General features: G+C 39.1%; 3 protein-coding genes across 3 annotated transcripts; 2 read left to right on the top strand and 1 right to left on the bottom strand.

Moving 5' to 3' along the window:
* Positions 1-2,633: 2,633 nt before the first annotated feature.
* LOC139223009 (complement C1q-like protein 2) lies at positions 2,634-4,397 on the top strand. Its single transcript, XM_070854933.1, has 3 exons — positions 2,634-2,757; positions 2,935-3,063; positions 3,960-4,397. The coding sequence occupies exons 1-3, from the start codon at positions 2,694-2,696 to the stop codon at positions 4,247-4,249; spliced, it is 483 nt and encodes a 160-aa protein (XP_070711034.1). The 5' UTR covers positions 2,634-2,693; the 3' UTR covers positions 4,250-4,397.
* Positions 4,398-5,435: 1,038 nt separating this feature from the next.
* Positions 5,436-14,002, bottom strand: LOC139222671 (E3 ubiquitin-protein ligase TRIM39-like). The gene is made up of 8 exons (XM_070854513.1): positions 13,895-14,002; positions 12,334-12,924; positions 11,639-11,734; positions 10,906-11,139; positions 10,462-10,609; positions 10,210-10,236; positions 9,492-9,667; positions 5,436-5,908 (listed from the first exon to the last, which is right to left on the bottom strand). Exons 2-8 carry the CDS (start codon positions 12,919-12,921, stop codon positions 5,537-5,539), a joined length of 1,641 nt encoding a protein of 546 aa, XP_070710614.1. The 5' UTR covers positions 12,922-12,924; positions 13,895-14,002; the 3' UTR covers positions 5,436-5,536.
* On the top strand, positions 7,477-9,263 carry LOC139222682 (C1q-related factor-like). The gene is made up of 3 exons (XM_070854525.1): positions 7,477-7,600; positions 7,785-7,913; positions 8,826-9,263. The coding sequence occupies exons 1-3, from the start codon at positions 7,537-7,539 to the stop codon at positions 9,113-9,115; spliced, it is 483 nt and encodes a 160-aa protein (XP_070710626.1). The 5' UTR covers positions 7,477-7,536; the 3' UTR covers positions 9,116-9,263.
* Positions 14,003-18,801: the final 4,799 nt, after the last annotated feature.

The raw sequence follows: 18,801 nt of genomic DNA on the forward strand, positions 1-18,801 counted from the left end.
TTTTTCCCTTAATAAATGAAATCATCATTTAAAAACTGCTTTTTGTATTTACTCAGGTCATCTATGTCTGATATTAAAATTGGTTTGATGATCTGAAACATGTAAGTGTGACAATAAAGCGCAAACAGAAGAAATCTGGAAGGGGGCAAATACTTTTTCACACCACTGTACATATGCATGTGCACATTGGAAGCATTGAAGGCTTAGAAATACCCCAAGGCTTGAAATACCAGTTATCTTTGAGGGACTTTCTGCTCTGTAAAAGCTGCTTCACGAGAATAAATGCAAATGTGAGTTGAAATTTGATATCACTGTGAATTTTACAGGTGTGTGGGTTTCTGTTGGCAAATATAATTATTAAGCATTGGCACAGTCTGTATGTAAGTACACTTCAGCTGAGATGCATATCTGTCAAATGAAGACACGGTGAGTGATTTGCTGTCAAGGATTCAAGAATTCGTCGGTTAATTAATTCATATGTACAGATAAAAACAAGCTTCACTGCACAATGAAATCCTTGCTCTGCCGTTTCGCCTTAAATGCTGCGTCAGGATTTAAAAAAAAAAAGATAGATAGATAAATAGAAAAAGAAAGGAGACAAATAAGTAGTTGCTATACAGTATACACACACACAATATTAGAAAATATGTTCAAGAAGTTCAAGTAGTAGTTTGATTTTAGTGCATTAACTAAAGTGCTACACTTAAGTGTATATTTGAGGCATGTTGTGGACGATCAGCTCGTGGTTAATATGTGGAGACACGTCGTCATATGAGTCTAGAGACTTATTCCGAACAATTTACTTACAACTTGCTTGAGTGTTTCCACTTCATGCTGCTTTCTGCAGAACGTCTGTGCCACTACTTTTCTGTGCTTTTCAGAAAGTGTGCACACGAAACATATGTCAGTTTTCAAAATGTGCTGCACTGTTGTATGTGAACCGTATTACATACCTCAGATGGGTGTTTCTGTCATTGGCTTTACCCTCATTGCACAAATGGGGTGATCAAAATAATAGAAACAAATGTCAGTCAAATCCCGAATCACAATTTGCTGCAGGGGGCTTTGCAGTCTGTACGGCAAACTGACCCTTAGATCCTCAGATGAAGAACTACTCCTCCAAAAAAACATTTTAACAGGGAGATAATGGTAGAAACCTCAGAGAACAGAGCAGGGATTCCTCCAGGACAGACGGACATGCAATAGATGCCACGTGTACAGAACAGACCAACAAAAGTCACAGCATACTCAAATTACAACGACGAACAATAGAATTGAGCAGCACCACAAACTGCAGCCTCCAAAATGACCACAAAGTCAAATCAACACCTAAAACTCAAACAGCTTCAACAAACATTTATTGCATGAATGTTGTATTTGTATTTGTTTTAGTTAAGTTTACTGAATAAACTGACAAGTGGGTGTGATTTGCTTCATCTTTTCAATGCAAGACTTTGCAGAAGAAAGGGTTAACAAGCACAGTTGTATTTCTCGATCTGTCGCTCTCCTATAAAAGTATCTTCCAGTGGATATGTAGAGTTATGCTTTGCATTACGGGAATAAACTTTACTATTATTTTTGTGCGCTTATATATATATATTATATGTCAACATTTCTGATTAATCTCTGGAACATAAACTGTAAGGAAGCAAAAACCCATGAAATAAAGGAGAAGAGTGATGCGTTCCATGGAAGGGAATGAGCCTTGTGCCAAGAGATGACAGCCAGATAACAGCTTTGAGCTTCTCACCAAGATGTCAGATACGTGATCGATCAGGGGGAAGAACAACACGTGTACGTCACTTTTATGCATCTATTCTATATCAAGTAGAGCCTACATTTTAAAACTGAGAGTTATTTAGAGTTTAATCTCGTCTTCTGTCTGGATAAACAAAGAAAAAAGGAAAGGTGTCACCAATTTATGGATGATGAAGGATTTCATACCTTCATCATGTATTTTTATTGCCTTCTGCACGATGTATGATCAAAATATCTAAATTGTAAAACTGCATTGCATTACAGTATATAAAAGATGTCACTTTTTGATGAAGAAAAAGTAGCCAGATTACATGTTTTGCATGTTTTAAAACCTCTCAGTAAGAAATCAGGTACTTGAATGACACGAGGAAGTACAATAAAGTTTTCTTTGCTGCAGTGGCATCTCAATTGTATTTGCATTACAGTATATAAAATATTTTAACCACTTTAATGCGCCTATATTCAAGAGATAAGATCAAGAAGAACCTACATTTTAAAACTGAGAATGATTTCGATTTTAATCTCAATGTCTGCCAAGAAAAAAGGGAATTAAATTACTAATACCAACATCAAAATGCAGCTGAAACAATATTAAAGGGAATATTGTGCATTTGGAATTACTTGATGAAGGCAGCCTGATCTCTCCAGTAAACAACAACGTCATGTCAGGAGTGAGGACAGATTTGTGTTTGATTGATTTAACAGAATGGCATTTTGCCAATACCACAGATCCTCTGTAACTGTCTAAGGGAGGCATGTGACAACACATCCTAATCATCATCATCATCATCATCATCATCATCATCATCATCAACAACTGAAGGATATAAAACAGCCAAAGCAGCCATCCTTTGAATCACAGCTTTGGAGACAGAGCAAAGACCAGCAACAAACAGTTTGCCTGCAATATCAGCACGAGTGATCAGCCGAGAGAGATGGACGCCCTGGTCGTTAGACTGGCAGATTTGCAAATCAAGCTGAAAGCTTTGGAGGACAAAGGTAGAGTGAAACTTTCTCATTTGAGACTTTTTAAAAAAAAAATGTATTTATTGATTCATTCATTTATTAAAGAGCAACTTGTAGTTAATCATGTTGCTGCTCTTTTGTTATGAAATCCACAAGATCAATAGAAAAGAAATGCTTTGACAAAATAACATAACAATTTCATTTATATAGCTACAACCCAGGTGGCATTCAGTGCAGTGGCAGCCTATGGTGGGACCTACGGACCCTTCGATGTAACCATACCTCTGGTTTACAACGAAGTGATCACCAACGTTGGTAACTCCTACAACAGCAGCACAGGTAAATACATCACATGCAACCACACTGGTAATCCCCCCTGCTGATTGTTTGCTTGTTGAATATACTGTATACTTTATGTTTTTATATTTACAATAGATTAAATGACTTCATATAAGGTGAAAGGGGTCACATACTCTACACACTCTTCAGTACCCATCAGCTCTGTTTATCATCCTTTTATTAAACTCACTGCAACAGCACCAAACCGCAGACATTACAAAATCTAGCTAGAAAACAGAGCAGAGCATCCAGCATGTTGAGCAGTCGGTGGAGACGAATCCTGAGCTAAAAAGAGGGTGAATTTTGGACTCCCGTGTATGCTGGAGGTGTAAACAGTCAGTTCAGAGCCATAATTACTTGGCAAAGGAAGATCATGGGTGTGTTTTTTCAGCTGCTTAAGCGTGAAAATGCAGATGCAGATTTAAAGAGACATAGAAAGATCAGAACATTACACAAACAATGTGAAAAAATAACATACAGTATATATTCTGTATTCTCGACAGTATGTTTATAAAGTATTAACAGTATTTATGTCTTATTATATAATCTTCCCTTTATCTTTTTTTTTGTTTTAGAAGTTTTTAAAGATCAGGGGATCTGTCTTAATCTTCTTTTAGACTTTAGACTTAAAGTTGCCAATAATACAATTACAAATTGTACTTTTAGGTTTTGAATGCGTTTTGATGCTACTTTCCATTTTCCATTCCAATCCATTTTGTCCATTGTTGATTACTCAACCATATTAATATACAGTAGTGGTTTGCTTGCTATCCTTTAATGTGTCTTTCTAATTGTAATGCAGGCAGAATGTTATGTATCAATAAAAGAGCTCAGATCTTCCAGAAAGCTTTTCAGAAACCTTTAAATTTGAGGAATAACCGGATGTTTTTCCACAGGCATCTTTGCTGCACCCGTTGATGGTGTTTATTTTTTCACCTTCTTCTACCATGCCGGAGGAGAACATCCATCAAACCTGACACTGGTCCGCAACAGCGACACCATTGTCACTTCAACTGATCAGAGATCATCTGCTGATAATGCTGATAACGGAGGAAATGCAGCATACCTGCACCTGAAGAGAGGGGACCAAGTGCACGTCCGCATGGAAAAATCTACTACTATCTGGGCGCACGACAGCCACACCTCCTTCAGTGGTCACCTGATCAGTCAGACTTCAGAGGAATGAAGCCATAAGCCCAACGGCAATGATGCATCTACTCTAATACTGCTGTATCACCATTGGCACCAAGTTAAATTGACATGAAAACAGATTGCTGTTGCTGTCATATTACTGTATTCTACCAGAATATGCCATTAAAACAGTCTCAATCCGGTCTCAGTGTTTAGTATTTGATGTCATGACAGTGAAACAACATATTATCATTATTATTTTCATAATTATTGTTATTATCATTATTATGATCATCATCATCATTATTGTTGTTATTATTGACAATAAGACAAATATAAGAGTGATATCAATCCTGTCATCAACAATATAAGTAACCTGCTGTTAAACAAAGTGCACCAGCAAAAAGATTTTAAAGATGCACCTCTCCTCATTTTAGTGTCTTTCAGCTCATTGTTTTACATTTTGCTTCAGTCTCACCACATTTATCAACCTGTTTCCAGCTTCAGGAAGAAGTCGATCTCAGAGAGAAAGCTCTAAAAACACACTGTGTGCTACTTTCTCGGCATCAAATGGCAGATAAAGTTACTTACTAGCTAAATGGCTAATGGAGCTTTTTGCAGGTAATAATGCAGCACGAGACAAAAACAGAGCTAAAAGGCGAATCAGTATTTGACTTAACATCCCTTAGGTGGCTCCAAATGAGTGCGAACGTAAATTATAAAAGTGTCCGGCCCCCAAGTGGTGAAAAAAAAATCCATCCAACAAACATGAGCTTGTCACTATGCAAATTTTCATGCCTGAACTCAGCTATACAGAAGACTTTGCACAGTTTATTTAACCTTCGTACTAATCCTTCCTTCTATATCCTCCCAGCATGGTTTGGAAAATGGCCTCTAAGAATGCAAAGTGCATGGAAACACCAAAGGTCTGTTGGGACAGATGCAAAAGTTTTGCAAAACAGAAAAGGTTTCTGGTCCAAGAGTAATCCTTATTTATTTCAAAAGCAAGTCATATATATACACTGTTGCCCATAAAGTTGGAATAATAGTTCAGTACCCCCAATTTTGTTAAAGCCTGAACACACAGTTTGCAAAGGTTAATTGTGGTTTAAGTTTCACTGTGATATGTTTGGGAGAGTTTGATCAATAAAGTTGAGAAGATATACACTTTATTTATCAAGAATAAATCACATTGTCACAATCATTTCATGAGAAGAGGTATTTATTACAACTTTATGGGCAACAGTGTATGTACTGTTGGTGTTTTTACAGTAGAAACCCAGATACTGAGAGAACAACGCTTGTATGAAATACTGAAACTCCCTCAGGCTCCTCCTCAAGTCTACGTCTCATGATTAACAGCTGTGATTACCAATGGTGCAATATTCTTCCCGTCGTCACAAACCCCTGGGCTGAAGAAGGGGAAGATCCTCTCAGAGAACAAACACCCAGTGAAGGTGTAGATGTGAGACCTGGCCTCCACGTTAAAGAAGGACACCGTCCCTTCCTCGTAATCCGTAAACACTCCGACAGTCTGTGGCTTCTCCTTGAGGGAGAGAAGGATGGAGGGGGAGTCCAAAGAGCGATATTCATCCCCGCTCCTCAGCCGCACCGTCCAATAGCCGTTCTCCGGCTTGGAGGTGATCATCCCCTTCCTGTTGACAGACTCTTTGACCACACCCAGATCCCAGAAGGTCTTTGTCCCCACTGCAACCTGATTGAAGATGCAGGAGAATATGTGATACTGAACATGGAAACTACATTATATAACAAGTCGATTTGAAGGTGGAGTGCAAAATAATAGAAACAAATGTCAGTCAAATCCCGAATCACAATTTGCTGCAGGGGGCTTTGCAGTCTGTACGGCAAACTGATCCTTAGATCCTCAGATGAAGAACTACTCCTCCAAAAACATTTTAACAGGGAGATAATGGTAGAAACCTCAGAGAACAGAGCAGGGATTCCTCCAGGACAGACGGACATGCAATAGATGCCACGTGTACAGAACAGACCAACAAAAGTCACAGCATACTCAAATTACAACGACGAACAATAGAGTTGAACAGCACCACAAACTGCAGCCTCCAAAATGACCACAAAGTCAAATCAACACCTAAAACTCAAACAGCTTCAACAAACATTTATTGCATGAATGTTGTATTTGTATTTGTTTTAGTTAAGTTTACTGAATAAACTGACAAGTGGGTGTGATTTGCAAAACCCATGAAATAAAGGAGAAGAGTGATGCGTTCCATGGAAGGGAATGAGCCTTGTGCCAAGAGATGACAGCCAGATAACAGCTTTGAGCTTCTCACCAAGATGTCAGATACGTGATCGATCAGGGGGAAGAACAACACGTGTATGTCACTTTTATGCATCTATTCTATATCAAGTAGAGCCTACATTTTAAAACTGAGAGTTATTTAGAGTTTAATCTCGTCTTCTGTCTGGATAAACAAAGAAAAAAGGAAAGGTGTCACCAATTTATGGATGATGAAGGATTTCATACCTTCATCATGTATTTTTATTGCCTTCTGCACGATGTATGATCAAAATATCTAAATTGTAAAACTGCATTGCATTACAGTATATAAAAGATGTCACTTTTTGATGAAGAAAAAGTAGCCAGATTACATGTTTTGCATGTTTTAAAACCTCTCAGTAAGAAATCAGGTACTTGAATGACACGAGGAAGTACAATAAAGTTTTCTTTGCTGCAGTGGCATCTCAATTGTATTTGCATTACAGTATATAAAATATTTTAACCACTTTAATGCGCCTATATTCAAGAGACATGATCAAGAAGAACCTACATTTTAAAACTGAGAATGATTTCGATTTTAATCTCAATGTCTGCCAAGAAAAAAGGGAATTAAATTACTAATACCTACATCAAAATGCAGCTGAAACAATATTAAAGGGAATATTGTGCATTTGGAATTACTTGATGAAGGCAGCCTGATCTCTCCAGTAAACAACAACACTGGTCGACGGTTTAAGTGGGTTAAAACGACAGTGACAGATCTTACTGTAACCCGCATAAAAATGCAACTTCATCATCCAAGTGATGAATGATTTTGTGTCATGTCAGGAGTGAGGACAGATTTGTGTTTGATTGATTTAACAGAATGGCATTTTGCCAATACCACAGATCCTCTGTAACTGTCTAAGGGAGGCATGTGACAACACATCCTAATCATCATCATCATCATCATCAACAACAACTGAAGGATATAAAACAGCCAAAGCAGCCATCCTTTGAATCACAGCTTTGGAGACAGAGCAAAGACCAGCAACAAACAGTTTGCCTGCAATATCAGCACGAGTGATCAGCCGAGAGAGATGGACGCCCTGGTCGTTAGACTGGCAGATTTGCAAATCAAGCTGAAAGCTTTGGAGGACAAAGGTAGAGTGAAACTTTCTCATTTGAGACTTTAAAAAAAAAAAAATGTATTTATTGATTCATTCATTTATTAAAGAGCAACTTGTAGTTAATCATGTTGCTGCTCTTTTGTTATGAAATCCACAAGATCAATAGAAAAGAAATGCTTTGACAAAATAACGTAATGAGAATGTTTTCATTTATATAGCTACAACCCAGGTGGCATTCAGTGCAGTGGCAGCCTATGGTGGGACCTACGGACCCTTCGATGTAACCATACCTCTGGTTTACAACGAAGTGATCACCAACATTGGTAACTCCTACAACAGCGGCACAGGTAAATACATCACATGCAACCACACTGGTAATCCCCCCTGCTGATTGTTTGCTTGTTGAATATACTGTATACTTTATGTTTTTATATTTACAATAGATTAAATGACTTCATATAAGGTGAAAGGGGTCACATACTCTACACACTCTTCAGTACCCATCAGCTCTGTTTATCATCCTTTTATTAAACTCACTGCAATCCGCCTGCACAGCACCAAACCGCAGACATTACAAAATCTAGCTAGAAAACAGAGCAGAGCATCCAGCATGTTGAGCAGTCGGTGGAGACGAATCCTGAGCTAAAAAGAGGGTGAATTTTGGACTCCTGTGTATGCTGGAGGTGTAAACAGTCAGTTCAGAGCCATAATTACTTGGCAAAGGAAGATCATGGGTGTGTTTTTTCAGCTGCTTAAGCGTGAAAATAAGGGAACAAATGCAGATTTAAAGAGACATAGAAAGATCAGAACATTACACAAACAATGTGAAAAAATAACATACAGTATATATTCTGTATTCTCGACAGTATGTTTATAAAGTATTAACAGTATTTATGTCTTATTATATAATATTCCCTTTATCTTTTTTTTTGTTTTAGAAGTTTTTAAAGATCAGGGGATCTGTCTTAATCTTCTTTTAGACTTTAAACTTAAAGTTACCAATAATACAATTACAAATTGTACTTTTAGGTTTTGAATGCGTTTTGATGCTACTTTCCATTTTCCATTCCAATCCATTTTGTCCATTGTTGATTACTCAACCATATTAATATACAGTAGTGGTTTGCTTGCTATCCTTTAATGTGTCTTTCTAATTGTAATGCAGGCAGAATGTTATGTATCAATAAAAGAGCTCAGATCTTCCAGAAAGCTTTTCAGAAACCTTTAAATTTGAGGAATAACCTGATGTTTTTCCACAGGCATCTTTGCTGCACCCGTTGATGGTGTTTATTTTTTCACCTTCTTCTACCATGCCGGAGGAGAACATCCATCAAACCTGACACTGGTCCGCAACAGTGACACCATTGTCACTTCAACTGATCACAGATCATGTGCTGATAATGCTGATAATGGAGGAAATGCAGCATACCTGCACCTGAAGAGAGGGGACCAAGTGCACGTCCGCATGGAAAAATCTACTACTATCTGGGCGTCCGACAGCCACACCTCCTTCAGTGGTCACCTGATCAGTCAGACTTCAGAGGAATGAAGCCATAAGCCCAACGGCAATGATGCATCTACTCTAATACTGCTGTATCACCATTGGCACCAAGTTAAATTGACATGAAAACAGATTGCTGTTGCTGTCATATTACTGTATTCTACCAGAATATGCCATTAAAACAGTCTCAATCCAGTCTCAGTGTTTAGTATTTGATGTCATGACAGTGAAACAACATATTATCATTATTATTATCATAATTATTGTTATTATCATTATTATGATCATCATCATCATTATTGTTGTTATTATTGACAATAAGACAGAGTGCAGGACTTTTACATATAGAGGGGGGAGACAAAAGTTCTGCACTGCAGGCTTGAAACACTTCAAAGTAAAATCCATCATCAACCAAGACACTGACCTGGAAGTAGAACCTCCCAGACACGAAGCCTCTCTTTCCCACAACGCAGATGACGGGGTCGAAACGTTGGGGGTTGTCTGGCACGATGTGCAGCAGCTCGCCGCGGCCCGCCTGCTTTCCGTCAGCCGAAAGGACGATGTTGGGATGAGCAGTGTCTGGGTCTAACACCACATCAGCTAGGGGGACAAGATGGAGACAAGTTCATATAATACGAACTCTATTGTACTGTACTATCAATACAATCACAAGAGATTCATCTAGATGCTAACAAGCATCTTTACTTCCAGCTTGACTCCCTGCTACTGTCACTACTACTAGTTCTGCTACACTTCTATGAGACATAAAGCCACGTATGCCACCTTTATCCACTCTTGTAAAAGAAAATTAGTGAAGGACAGACTGCTGTGTTAAATACAGAAATGATTGAAAATAAATAAATTAGTAAATTCAAAGCTATTATGTATACAGGGTGTTATTATAGTATAATTATTCTGGTGCAATGTTCTTATTTTGTAGAAAGTATTAGGTAATTTGGTGAAAAATGGTGTCCAATTACTAATAATACTGTTTTTTTGGGGGTTTTTTTATTCACCCACCACCACTAAATGCACCAAACATATCAAATCCTTCCATATTACTTTAAATATATAACAATCCAACATACCAAAATGCATTTGACCTGAATATTTAAACTGGATAATTAAGAGTGCGGATTTACCTGCATATTTGTGCATCCTCTTCATCTCTGTCGGGAAGATAGGAATCAGTTTTGGAAGCTTCAATGAGACATTTTAGTCAAAAAATGTAATTAAATTAAAATGAATTGAAATGTGATATAAGTTGGGAGCAAGTTCCGTTTGTGATTTTTTTGTAATATTTGATTTTTCTTTCTTGCAGTACAAATTGCTTTGCAGAGCACATGTAGTTCATGCCATGCTTGGCTGAGGCAGGACCTTTCAGTTCACTTTACCTTCCTTCTTCAGACTGTCCAGTTCACTCCTCAGGGTGTCGTCCAGTTTGGACAGCGCTCCCCTCACCGTCCCCACACAGAGTTCAGGGTGGACGCCGATCTCCATCCACTCCCTGGTGGGTGGAGGTGACGTAAGGGACGGCAACCTCTACCAGGAGGGAAACACAGTGAAGAAATGTGAATATTACTGTATGAATAAGAGCAGTGCATTGATTTACACTGCTGCACTGCCAGTGTAAATATTCAGTGTTTAGTTTCTGTCATACATGTAATCCTCACTATGGTGAAAAAAAAGCTGAGGAATTGTTAATGTGGTGCTGAAACTGTACTGATTGTAACAAAAAGGATTTATTTTTGACCAATGTCTTTCCTTTAACCTACTTGTGGCTCCTTAATCAACAGCTGACATGAGTTAAAACACCACAGATTAAGGTTGATTTTAACCTGTAAGAGATGCAGGTGGTCCTCGCTGTTCCTCAGCTCCTCCAGCTCAGCGTTTCTCCTCTGCAGTTCAGCGATCTCCTGCTGCAGCTCGGCGATGAGCTCCTCTGCCCTCCTCTCTGCTGCTTTCTGCTTCTCCTCGATGTCTGTGTTGACCTCAGCTTGCCTCTCCTCCACGGCGCGAAACAGAGAGTTAAAGAGACGTTCGCTCTCCTTCATCTCCTTCTCTGCACTCATCTGGTCAGGGATAAACAACAATGAATAACAGATACTGATGATGTGTTTTCCACCCAAAAAAACTAGTTCCTTTAACCTACATTGTGTTATTCTGTACTGTAGCTGTGAAAGCACATTCTGGTCTGCTGAAGCTGCTGCTATTAGACAAACTGGTGGCCCTGCTGCTTTGACAAGTGTTTAGTATTTATGTTAATAAATATATAAGTAAAAAGTGATTAAATCTAGAAAGACACCCTTGCTCTTCGATTCTGAGGGACTAACACAAAAAATGTGATGTTTACTGCTGCATTTATGTTTTAAAGATGCTAAGAAGTCATCTGTTATCATACTTTGTTGTAGCTAAAGTGGAGACATCTCGCCTGCATCACACGTCATGTGAGTAGTTTTAAGTGACATTAACAGCAAATATAAGTAATCCTCCAAACAAACGACCCACTGTGACTCTCACAATCAATCCAAATGCTTTGTGACCGTGATTAATGTTTCCGTTAACGCCCACCTTGCTGAGTCTCAGGCAGTTTTTGATCTCCTCCACTTTCCTCAGTCGCTCCTGGATCACCTGCTGAAAGTCTTCCTCAGTCTTCTTCATTTGGACCTAAACAGGCAGAACAGACGTGGAAACCTTCAGCTGGCAGACTGCAAGTTCGTCTCAACCAGTGCCAGCAGATGAGACAATGGACAACATTGATGACTTCATGCATTTCTCTCCACAAAAGTCTTCAGACTAAGTGCACTGATTTACAATTTACCTCAGGTGCTATTAAATACATATGCAGAATGGTGAGTCACTGTGCTTTTACACAGACCACGTTCTTTGATAAAACAACCCTAGAACTGCTGTAATAAATATCACAGCTGCAACAGAGAAGTCCATGTAAACATGACATTTTATTTGTCATGAGTTCCTGTGTTAAGCTGTTATTTTTACACTCTGTTGCTGTTGTAGTCTTTTGAATGGCTGATCAATGTAAAACTGGTGCCCTGTGATGGTGCAATGGTAGACCTTTAATCATTTTGTCCTGTTTAATGAAAATGTTTTGTTGTGATCTTTGGAGTGTAGCTTTGTTTAATATGTTAATTCCCATGAAAATTAGTCATGAATATGATTATCAATGCACTCGCCAATGCATTAGTGTTGATTTTTAGACTTCTGAAACCCCTTTAAAGCAGCAGACTGTAGGTGACACTACATACCTTCCTCTCCGCACTCTCGTCCTCTATCGTAACCGCCTGGTGATCTTTGTGCTCGGTCTCGGTGCAGAACTGGCACACACACTTCTGTTCATCCCTGCAGAACATCTCCAGCAGCCTCTCGTGCTTCTTACACAACCTGTCCTGCAGGTTCTTCACCGGCTCGATCAGCTTGTGCAGCTTCAGGGTGGCGACTCTCTGGTGAGGCTCCAGGTGGGCTTCGCAGTACGAGGTCAGACACACCAGGCAGGACTTCAGGGCCTTCACCTGCAGGGACATCGCAGCGCAGACATCACACACCACCTCACCTGGTTTGGCTGCTGACAGCTGCGAGGCCGACGAGCACACTATTATCTTCCTGAATGTGTCTGCCAGCTCTTTGAAGGCTGTGTTGACGCTTAATTCAGGCCGGGGGCTGAATGATTTGTTACAGGTGGGGCACTGGCAGACCTCGCTGCTGCCCCACGCGCTCTGGATGCAGGCCTGGCAGAAGTTGTGCCCGCAGGGGGTCGTGACTGGGTCGGTGAACACTTCCTGACAGATGGAGCACTGGAACTGCTTTTCTGGTAGCATGTTACCTGAGGAGGCCATTGTCTGCAAAACAGTTAAACATTTACAAAAGGAAGTTAGGCCATCAGTTGCTCAGGAAGATATTTTATAGAGGAAATGCATGCAAATGTTTATATCCACACAAATGCATAGTCACATGTAGAAACACTGAACTTCCCCAATGATTGAAACATACTGTTAATCTAATTCAACCACACATATCTGCTCTCACAGATGTTTATTTATTACCTAATGCAAATATGTGGAGCTGTTCATGTCTTGCAATTCGGGACTCTTAGTCTTAGTCATTGTTGTCTCAGCTAAATACACACACCAGTCACACCCACACATCCACATAATTACACCAGCACTCCAACACCTTATTACCAATGGAAAAAAAACACTCAGACCTGGTATTTAGTGGTAATTATTCTATACAGACACCATTAATTAATCTAGTCTTGCTTTATTAGAATAATATTTAGTTATATCCTGACCATTATGTTATTTTCCTGGCATATTATTTCATATCTTCCAAGTTTACATGATTAAAAACCATTTTGTGTGTCCGATCAGGTATTTCTACCACATTTCAGCTTCATCTGTCACTGTTACTGGGCGTAAGCATTTAGTAACAAGTAATCTCTTTAGATCTAAACACTAACTAGCTTGTGTACTTGAAAACATAAGTAGATGAACTGCATTTAAATCTAGCGAAACAGCAAGCTCAGCCACCAGGAAACATGGGTTTTACAGTCATATAAATGTAATGCAATTAACAAGGCAGCTTCTCCAGCGCAAAGTCTAAGCTGGCTATGAAAAGATAGAAGGATTTTAAAATGCTTTAGACCAGATTGAATGTTAAGTAACATTTTAAAAAACAGCAAACATTATAACCAGTTCCCATCAGCCATTGAGAACATACATTTACAGCGCAGATAGTCAGATATCTTACGTGCTATTTAAACACAACAAAACACATTTTTAGCTCTTACTGCATGTTGCTCGTACTTACAGCTACTTCTCTAAAAGTGAAGCCGGCTGGTCACACTTCTTGTCCTCAGTGACGGCAGAGCAGGTGACTCTCCTCCCGTATGAATGAGCATGAATACATAACAGGGCTGGCTGCTAAACAGGAAAACGTCAACACAGTTATTCATCAGCTCGGCCCTCCCTGCCCTGAGCCCAGCACTGGTTTATCTGTTTATCTGCTTCACCTGGTGTTGTAACATTTCCACAGCACAGTTTACTATTAGTTACTCTGTCTGTGCTGTCGTGCTCACAGATGTGTGGTAAGAACTTTGTGTGTGAGTTTATGATCACAGGAATACATAATAGCAGCTCCCACACAGGGACTGAGTGTGTTTGCCTCATGGGTGTGGTGTTTGAGTCCACTAGTTAACATTTTCCACTTGGGACACACCTGAAGTATACTTTAGACACCAGCCTGACCTGAGGAATGCTGCAGCTCTGCATTGCATTATAAATATGCCATGTTTAGGGCATGGTTATAGGGACCTGGTGGCTTCAGATAAGAGCGTTATCAAACATGTCAAATTACTTCCTTAGTTACGCTGGAATAAAAGCCATGAAAAAGAACACATGTGGGAACAGTAAAGGTAATTTAATGCCATCTTTTTAATAGAGCAGTAGTGGCTAGTGCGCTGTTTGCTTGTTAGGTAACACCTGGATCCAGGCCAGTGTTCCTAAATTGGTGGCTCATTTTCAGATCATGTGACAGGTGTGTGATTTTATAAGCCCATAAAGTACAAACAGGATAAGCTGTAACAGACTCTAGTAGTTAGCTAACTATATGTACTTCATTACATTAACCACCTTTAAGCATATACATTTATAGACTACTTGTGCATCCAGGGATATACAAAACATTCAGGTGGTTATAATTTATTCATAAGTCATTTTTAGTTGAGGATCAGGGTTTTGCACCTGATATTTAAATGTGTCAAATATTTCTTCTATGGTTTAGATGCTGCTGCTCATTTGTTATAATTTAGCATGTTTGACTTTGTTATTTTATTGTTAAAAACTGAACATAAACATGATTTTATAACTGTGAAAATAGATAAATTATAAAAGCTGTTAATCCAGAAGGATACAGTTGTGCATGTGATATGTAAAAGCATGTCAGACTCAAGATGCTGATAACTAAACACCTCCTGCACCTGCATCTGCATCCTTATCTATAAAATGAGGAGTATTAAGAATTTGGACATTGCTCAGGCTAGTCTGGTGTCTGCAGGGGTTAAATTGGATCCGATCTGTCCGTGTCTCCGTCCTGGCACACAGGCCGGCACTCTTATGTTAACAGGGGATTCTTAACTTTGCACATCTTTGGTAGCAAACTGTTAAATTGAATTCAGAGCACAGGGTTTTCTCACCTTGTTGTATTTTATATTTGACACCCACCCCCAACACAAACTGTTCACTCTCCTCCCCTCAGGCCGGAGGTACAGGAGTCTGAAATGCAGGATGTCCAGACTCAGAAACTCCTTCTTTCCCTCCTTCTGCACTGTACACTTGACAATAAACGCTTTGAATCTGAATCTTGAATCGTTTATCAAATGATACCAATCAGATTTTGTAGTCTGTGCACACACACATACACTCATGGCAACTCTGAAACCACAGAGCCCTCCCATATAAAAAATCCCAATCTAACACCTGGGTGTCGGCGTATATTCAATCAAATGCTGTGGTAAATAACCATATATTGATTTTATAAAAGGGGAAGGTTATATTCACTTGTCCAAACAAGGAATCACACACTTGTTAGCATACCGTTTGCATCACGTGAGGCAGAACGTGTGGCTTTACATCCGCTTTGCATCTTTGATCACAACAACATTTTCTAAATCATCCATGGCCTTAACCTTCACTGCAGGTTTGATGCATGAGAATAAGAGTCACTTCCACTCCTGTGGTACAAAGATTCATTTCAACTCCGTCCATGTGGAAAAACTATGCGGTTGTGTCAGTCAGATCAGTGTGATTTGTGGGAGTCTGCCTTTAAATCTGCTGCTCTTGGGATGGACATTAGTGTCTCGAAAGGAGTTGCAAGAGATCGCATGACAGATTTCAGGAGAGGAAGGTGGGTGCTTTGCATATCAAGGGGTAAAAATTTGATCCAAGCAGAGGAAGTAAGAAGAAGGCGAAGACAAGGAGGGAGAAACAGGGATGTAGAAAGGCAGTTGCAGAGTTTGTAAGAGGAAAAAAAGTGATATGTCACCAGTCTGCAGTCCTGTGTGTCCAGGTAAGAAATCTGTTTTAAAATATGGACTTTAAGACACACTTTGTTATTTTGAGAAAAGCAGGAGGAGCAGGCTCTCTTCACTGTATATGGAGGGATGTAAATGGAAGAACTGGAATTGAGTCTATGGCTGCCTGTATACAAATTCATGTGTATAAGTTGAATATACATTTTTTTTAAAGGATCTTTCTCACCCTCAGGTATTAGAGGGACTGTGATGTGTGTCCTTTTATCAGGTCAGTCTGCATGTATACTGAGTGGATACTGTGTTGTATTTATATTTTGCTAATTAGATTTGTCAGACAGATGTAGGTATAATATTACCCTCTGAGATGTGGTGGAGTAGAAGTATAAAGATGCATAAAATGTTAATACTCAAGTGCGGTACAAGTACTTTGAATTTGTACTGAAGTACAGTACTTGAATGAATCCACTTAGTTACATTCCACCACTGGCTGGTTCTCTCAGGTAAACCTCAAACCTCAAACAGTGCTGAAAGGTCCATATTAAAATAGATACGACAGAAATAATAAAAAAAAAAGTTTCTGCTCATGTTGCATTATTTCCAACAGCAGCTGACCCGTCTTTGCCTCTGTGTGCACCGCCCCGGTGGCACAAGCATCTGTTTTAGAGACAAAGACCTTTAATACAATCATTTTCACTGGAATTACTCTATGATTTTATAATAATGGCAATTAATCACATTCTTTTTGATTAAGTCTCTATTTGCAAAATACATTTGTCGACACTGGACTGCAACATAAAAAGTTTGCTTCCTGTTTCTTATCAACATTTGACCAAGATCGCTCCCTAACCTTAACCAGGGGGTTAGTACTGTAACCACAGTCAAGTTTTAATGCAAATGTGGTGCAAATTGCACCCAAATTTCCAGCAACTTTGAAAAAAGAAAATCCAAATGAAAGCATGTTTCCTTAAGTTTTAACAGAAACAGATGCTTAAATATCTGCATGTTTAATCACATTAAGTGAAACTTCTACAATTAGGAAATGAATTAGACTTTTTATTCAAAAAAATAATCCTTCTTGTCTGAGACCAGCTGGTAAGCCGGTGAGAACTAACGCTAAAATAAATGTCACTTTGTTCACAGGGCTCTGTTCATGCCTTCATCAGTACTACCTAATTGACGAGCTGAAGACTTGGCAAGAAGCCCAAAAGCACTGCAGAGAAAAGTACTCAGATTTGGCCACCGTAGTCAGCACGGAGGACGTGGAGCGGCTGGTTGCAGCTGCTGGCAGTGGCTATGAGGGGAGGGTGTGGATAGGCCTGTATGACACTCCCATGCGCTGGGTATGGTCTCTGTCAAAGCAGGGCTTCTATGGAGCAGGAGGAACCACCTTTAGGAGGTGGAAAACTGGTGAACCAAACAACACGAGAAGTCGTGGGCATTTGTGTGTTTCTTTTCAACAAGGGTACTGGCGCGATAAGCTCTGCAATAAACCACTCACCTTTGTCTGTCTTACCAACACAAAGACATCTGGTGAGTAACAAATTATATTTGTTTCTTTCTTTCAGTCCCAAAAATAGTAATTTTCCTATAATCCAATGTAATAAAACTTTTTTTTCAGTTTTATTTAATACAAATATTTGATTTAAAGTATTATTTAAAGTATAAGTAAATGTAATTGAGACTATTGTTATTATTTCTAATAGATTAAAACCTTCCATAGTCATTTATTTTCATTTATCTTGTTGTGTATTTTTCATGAGTTTTTATGAAACACTCCTATAAAATGAGAATATTCACACAGATGTCACCTCAAGTTTATGTGCGGAGGATTCAATTCAGTACTGTTTAAAATAAAACTGAGAAAAACAGTAAATCTCCATATTTAAGAGGCAGTTTTGCTTAATAAATTACTACTTAGAATTAACTTATTGTTAACTCACAACAAAATAATTGAAAACTGCAAATATGTGATAGGTGTTTTTAAGGTGGTTTTTCTCACCATGCTATCACCTTATTCTATGAAGACATTTTAGTTTCAGTAGCAGGAAAGTAATAACACAAAAAAGGTGTTTTACAATTCACTGTGTTTATGTACAAATAAATCCAACTGAACGTTCTTTCAGATTTGTCAACCACTTCCAGTGACAGATATGTCTTTATCAATGAAAAGAAGGTATGGACTCAGGCTCAGGCCTACTGCAGAGAGCACTACACAGACCTGGTCAGCGTGAGGAGCAACAATGAGAATGCGTTGATCCAGCAGGTGGTACCAGGTGACCAGATGGTTTGGATCGGCCTGTTTAGATTGAGCTGGGTCTATTGGTCAGATAAGACTCACACCAAATTCGAAAACTGGGCAGACGGACACCCGTTACGTTTAAATGAGAGCTGTGCTGCCAGTGTGATCAACGCCACTCACCTCGGAAAGTGGGTGGAAAACCAGTGTGCAGAAAAATATCCCTTTATGTGTCAAAACAGTAAGTTATTTCCATCTATAAGCCTCTTCACTTTAATGGGTAACTGATGTTTTTACATATATTAGAATCACAGTTGGTAACCTCAGCTGGCAGCTGTAAAACAGGCTCCATGGCTGCATTGCAATCATTAGGGGGCATTATCAAAGCATGTCCACTAAAACAACTGGTTTTGCCCCTGAGAGCATTCAGAGTGTCTGACAACATTGTGG

The sequence above is a fragment of the Pempheris klunzingeri genome, chromosome 23 (genome assembly GCF_042242105.1).
Source record: "Pempheris klunzingeri isolate RE-2024b chromosome 23, fPemKlu1.hap1, whole genome shotgun sequence".
Taxonomy (NCBI): domain Eukaryota; kingdom Metazoa; phylum Chordata; class Actinopteri; order Acropomatiformes; family Pempheridae; genus Pempheris; species Pempheris klunzingeri.

What these genes read in the sequence shown, in the direction of transcription:
- LOC139223009 (XM_070854933.1), top strand. Translation starts at nt 2,694, where the DNA reads ATGGACGCCCTGGTCGTTAGACTGGCAGATTTGCAAATCAAGCTGAAA. An exon ending in GAAAGCTTTGGAGGACAAAG is followed by an intron (nt 2,758 to 2,934) that starts GTAGAGTGAAAC and finishes TCATTTATATAG; the next exon opens with CTACAACCCAGGTGGCATTC. An exon ending in CTCCTACAACAGCAGCACAG is followed by an intron (nt 3,064 to 3,959) that starts GTAAATACATCA and finishes GTTTTTCCACAG; the next exon opens with GCATCTTTGCTGCACCCGTT.
- LOC139222671 (XM_070854513.1), bottom strand. Translation starts at nt 12,921, where the DNA reads ATGGCCTCCTCAGGTAACATGCTACCAGAAAAGCAGTTCCAGTGCTCC. An exon ending in GGACAGTCTGAAGAAGGAAG is followed by an intron (nt 10,237 to 10,461) that starts GTAAAGTGAACT and finishes TCTTCCCGACAG; the next exon opens with AGATGAAGAGGATGCACAAA. An exon ending in CTGGGAGGTTCTACTTCCAG is followed by an intron (nt 5,909 to 9,491) that starts GTCAGTGTCTTG and finishes ATCTTCAATCAG; the next exon opens with GTTGCAGTGGGGACAAAGAC.
- LOC139222682 (XM_070854525.1), top strand. Translation starts at nt 7,537, where the DNA reads ATGGACGCCCTGGTCGTTAGACTGGCAGATTTGCAAATCAAGCTGAAA. An exon ending in GAAAGCTTTGGAGGACAAAG is followed by an intron (nt 7,601 to 7,784) that starts GTAGAGTGAAAC and finishes TCATTTATATAG; the next exon opens with CTACAACCCAGGTGGCATTC. An exon ending in CTCCTACAACAGCGGCACAG is followed by an intron (nt 7,914 to 8,825) that starts GTAAATACATCA and finishes GTTTTTCCACAG; the next exon opens with GCATCTTTGCTGCACCCGTT.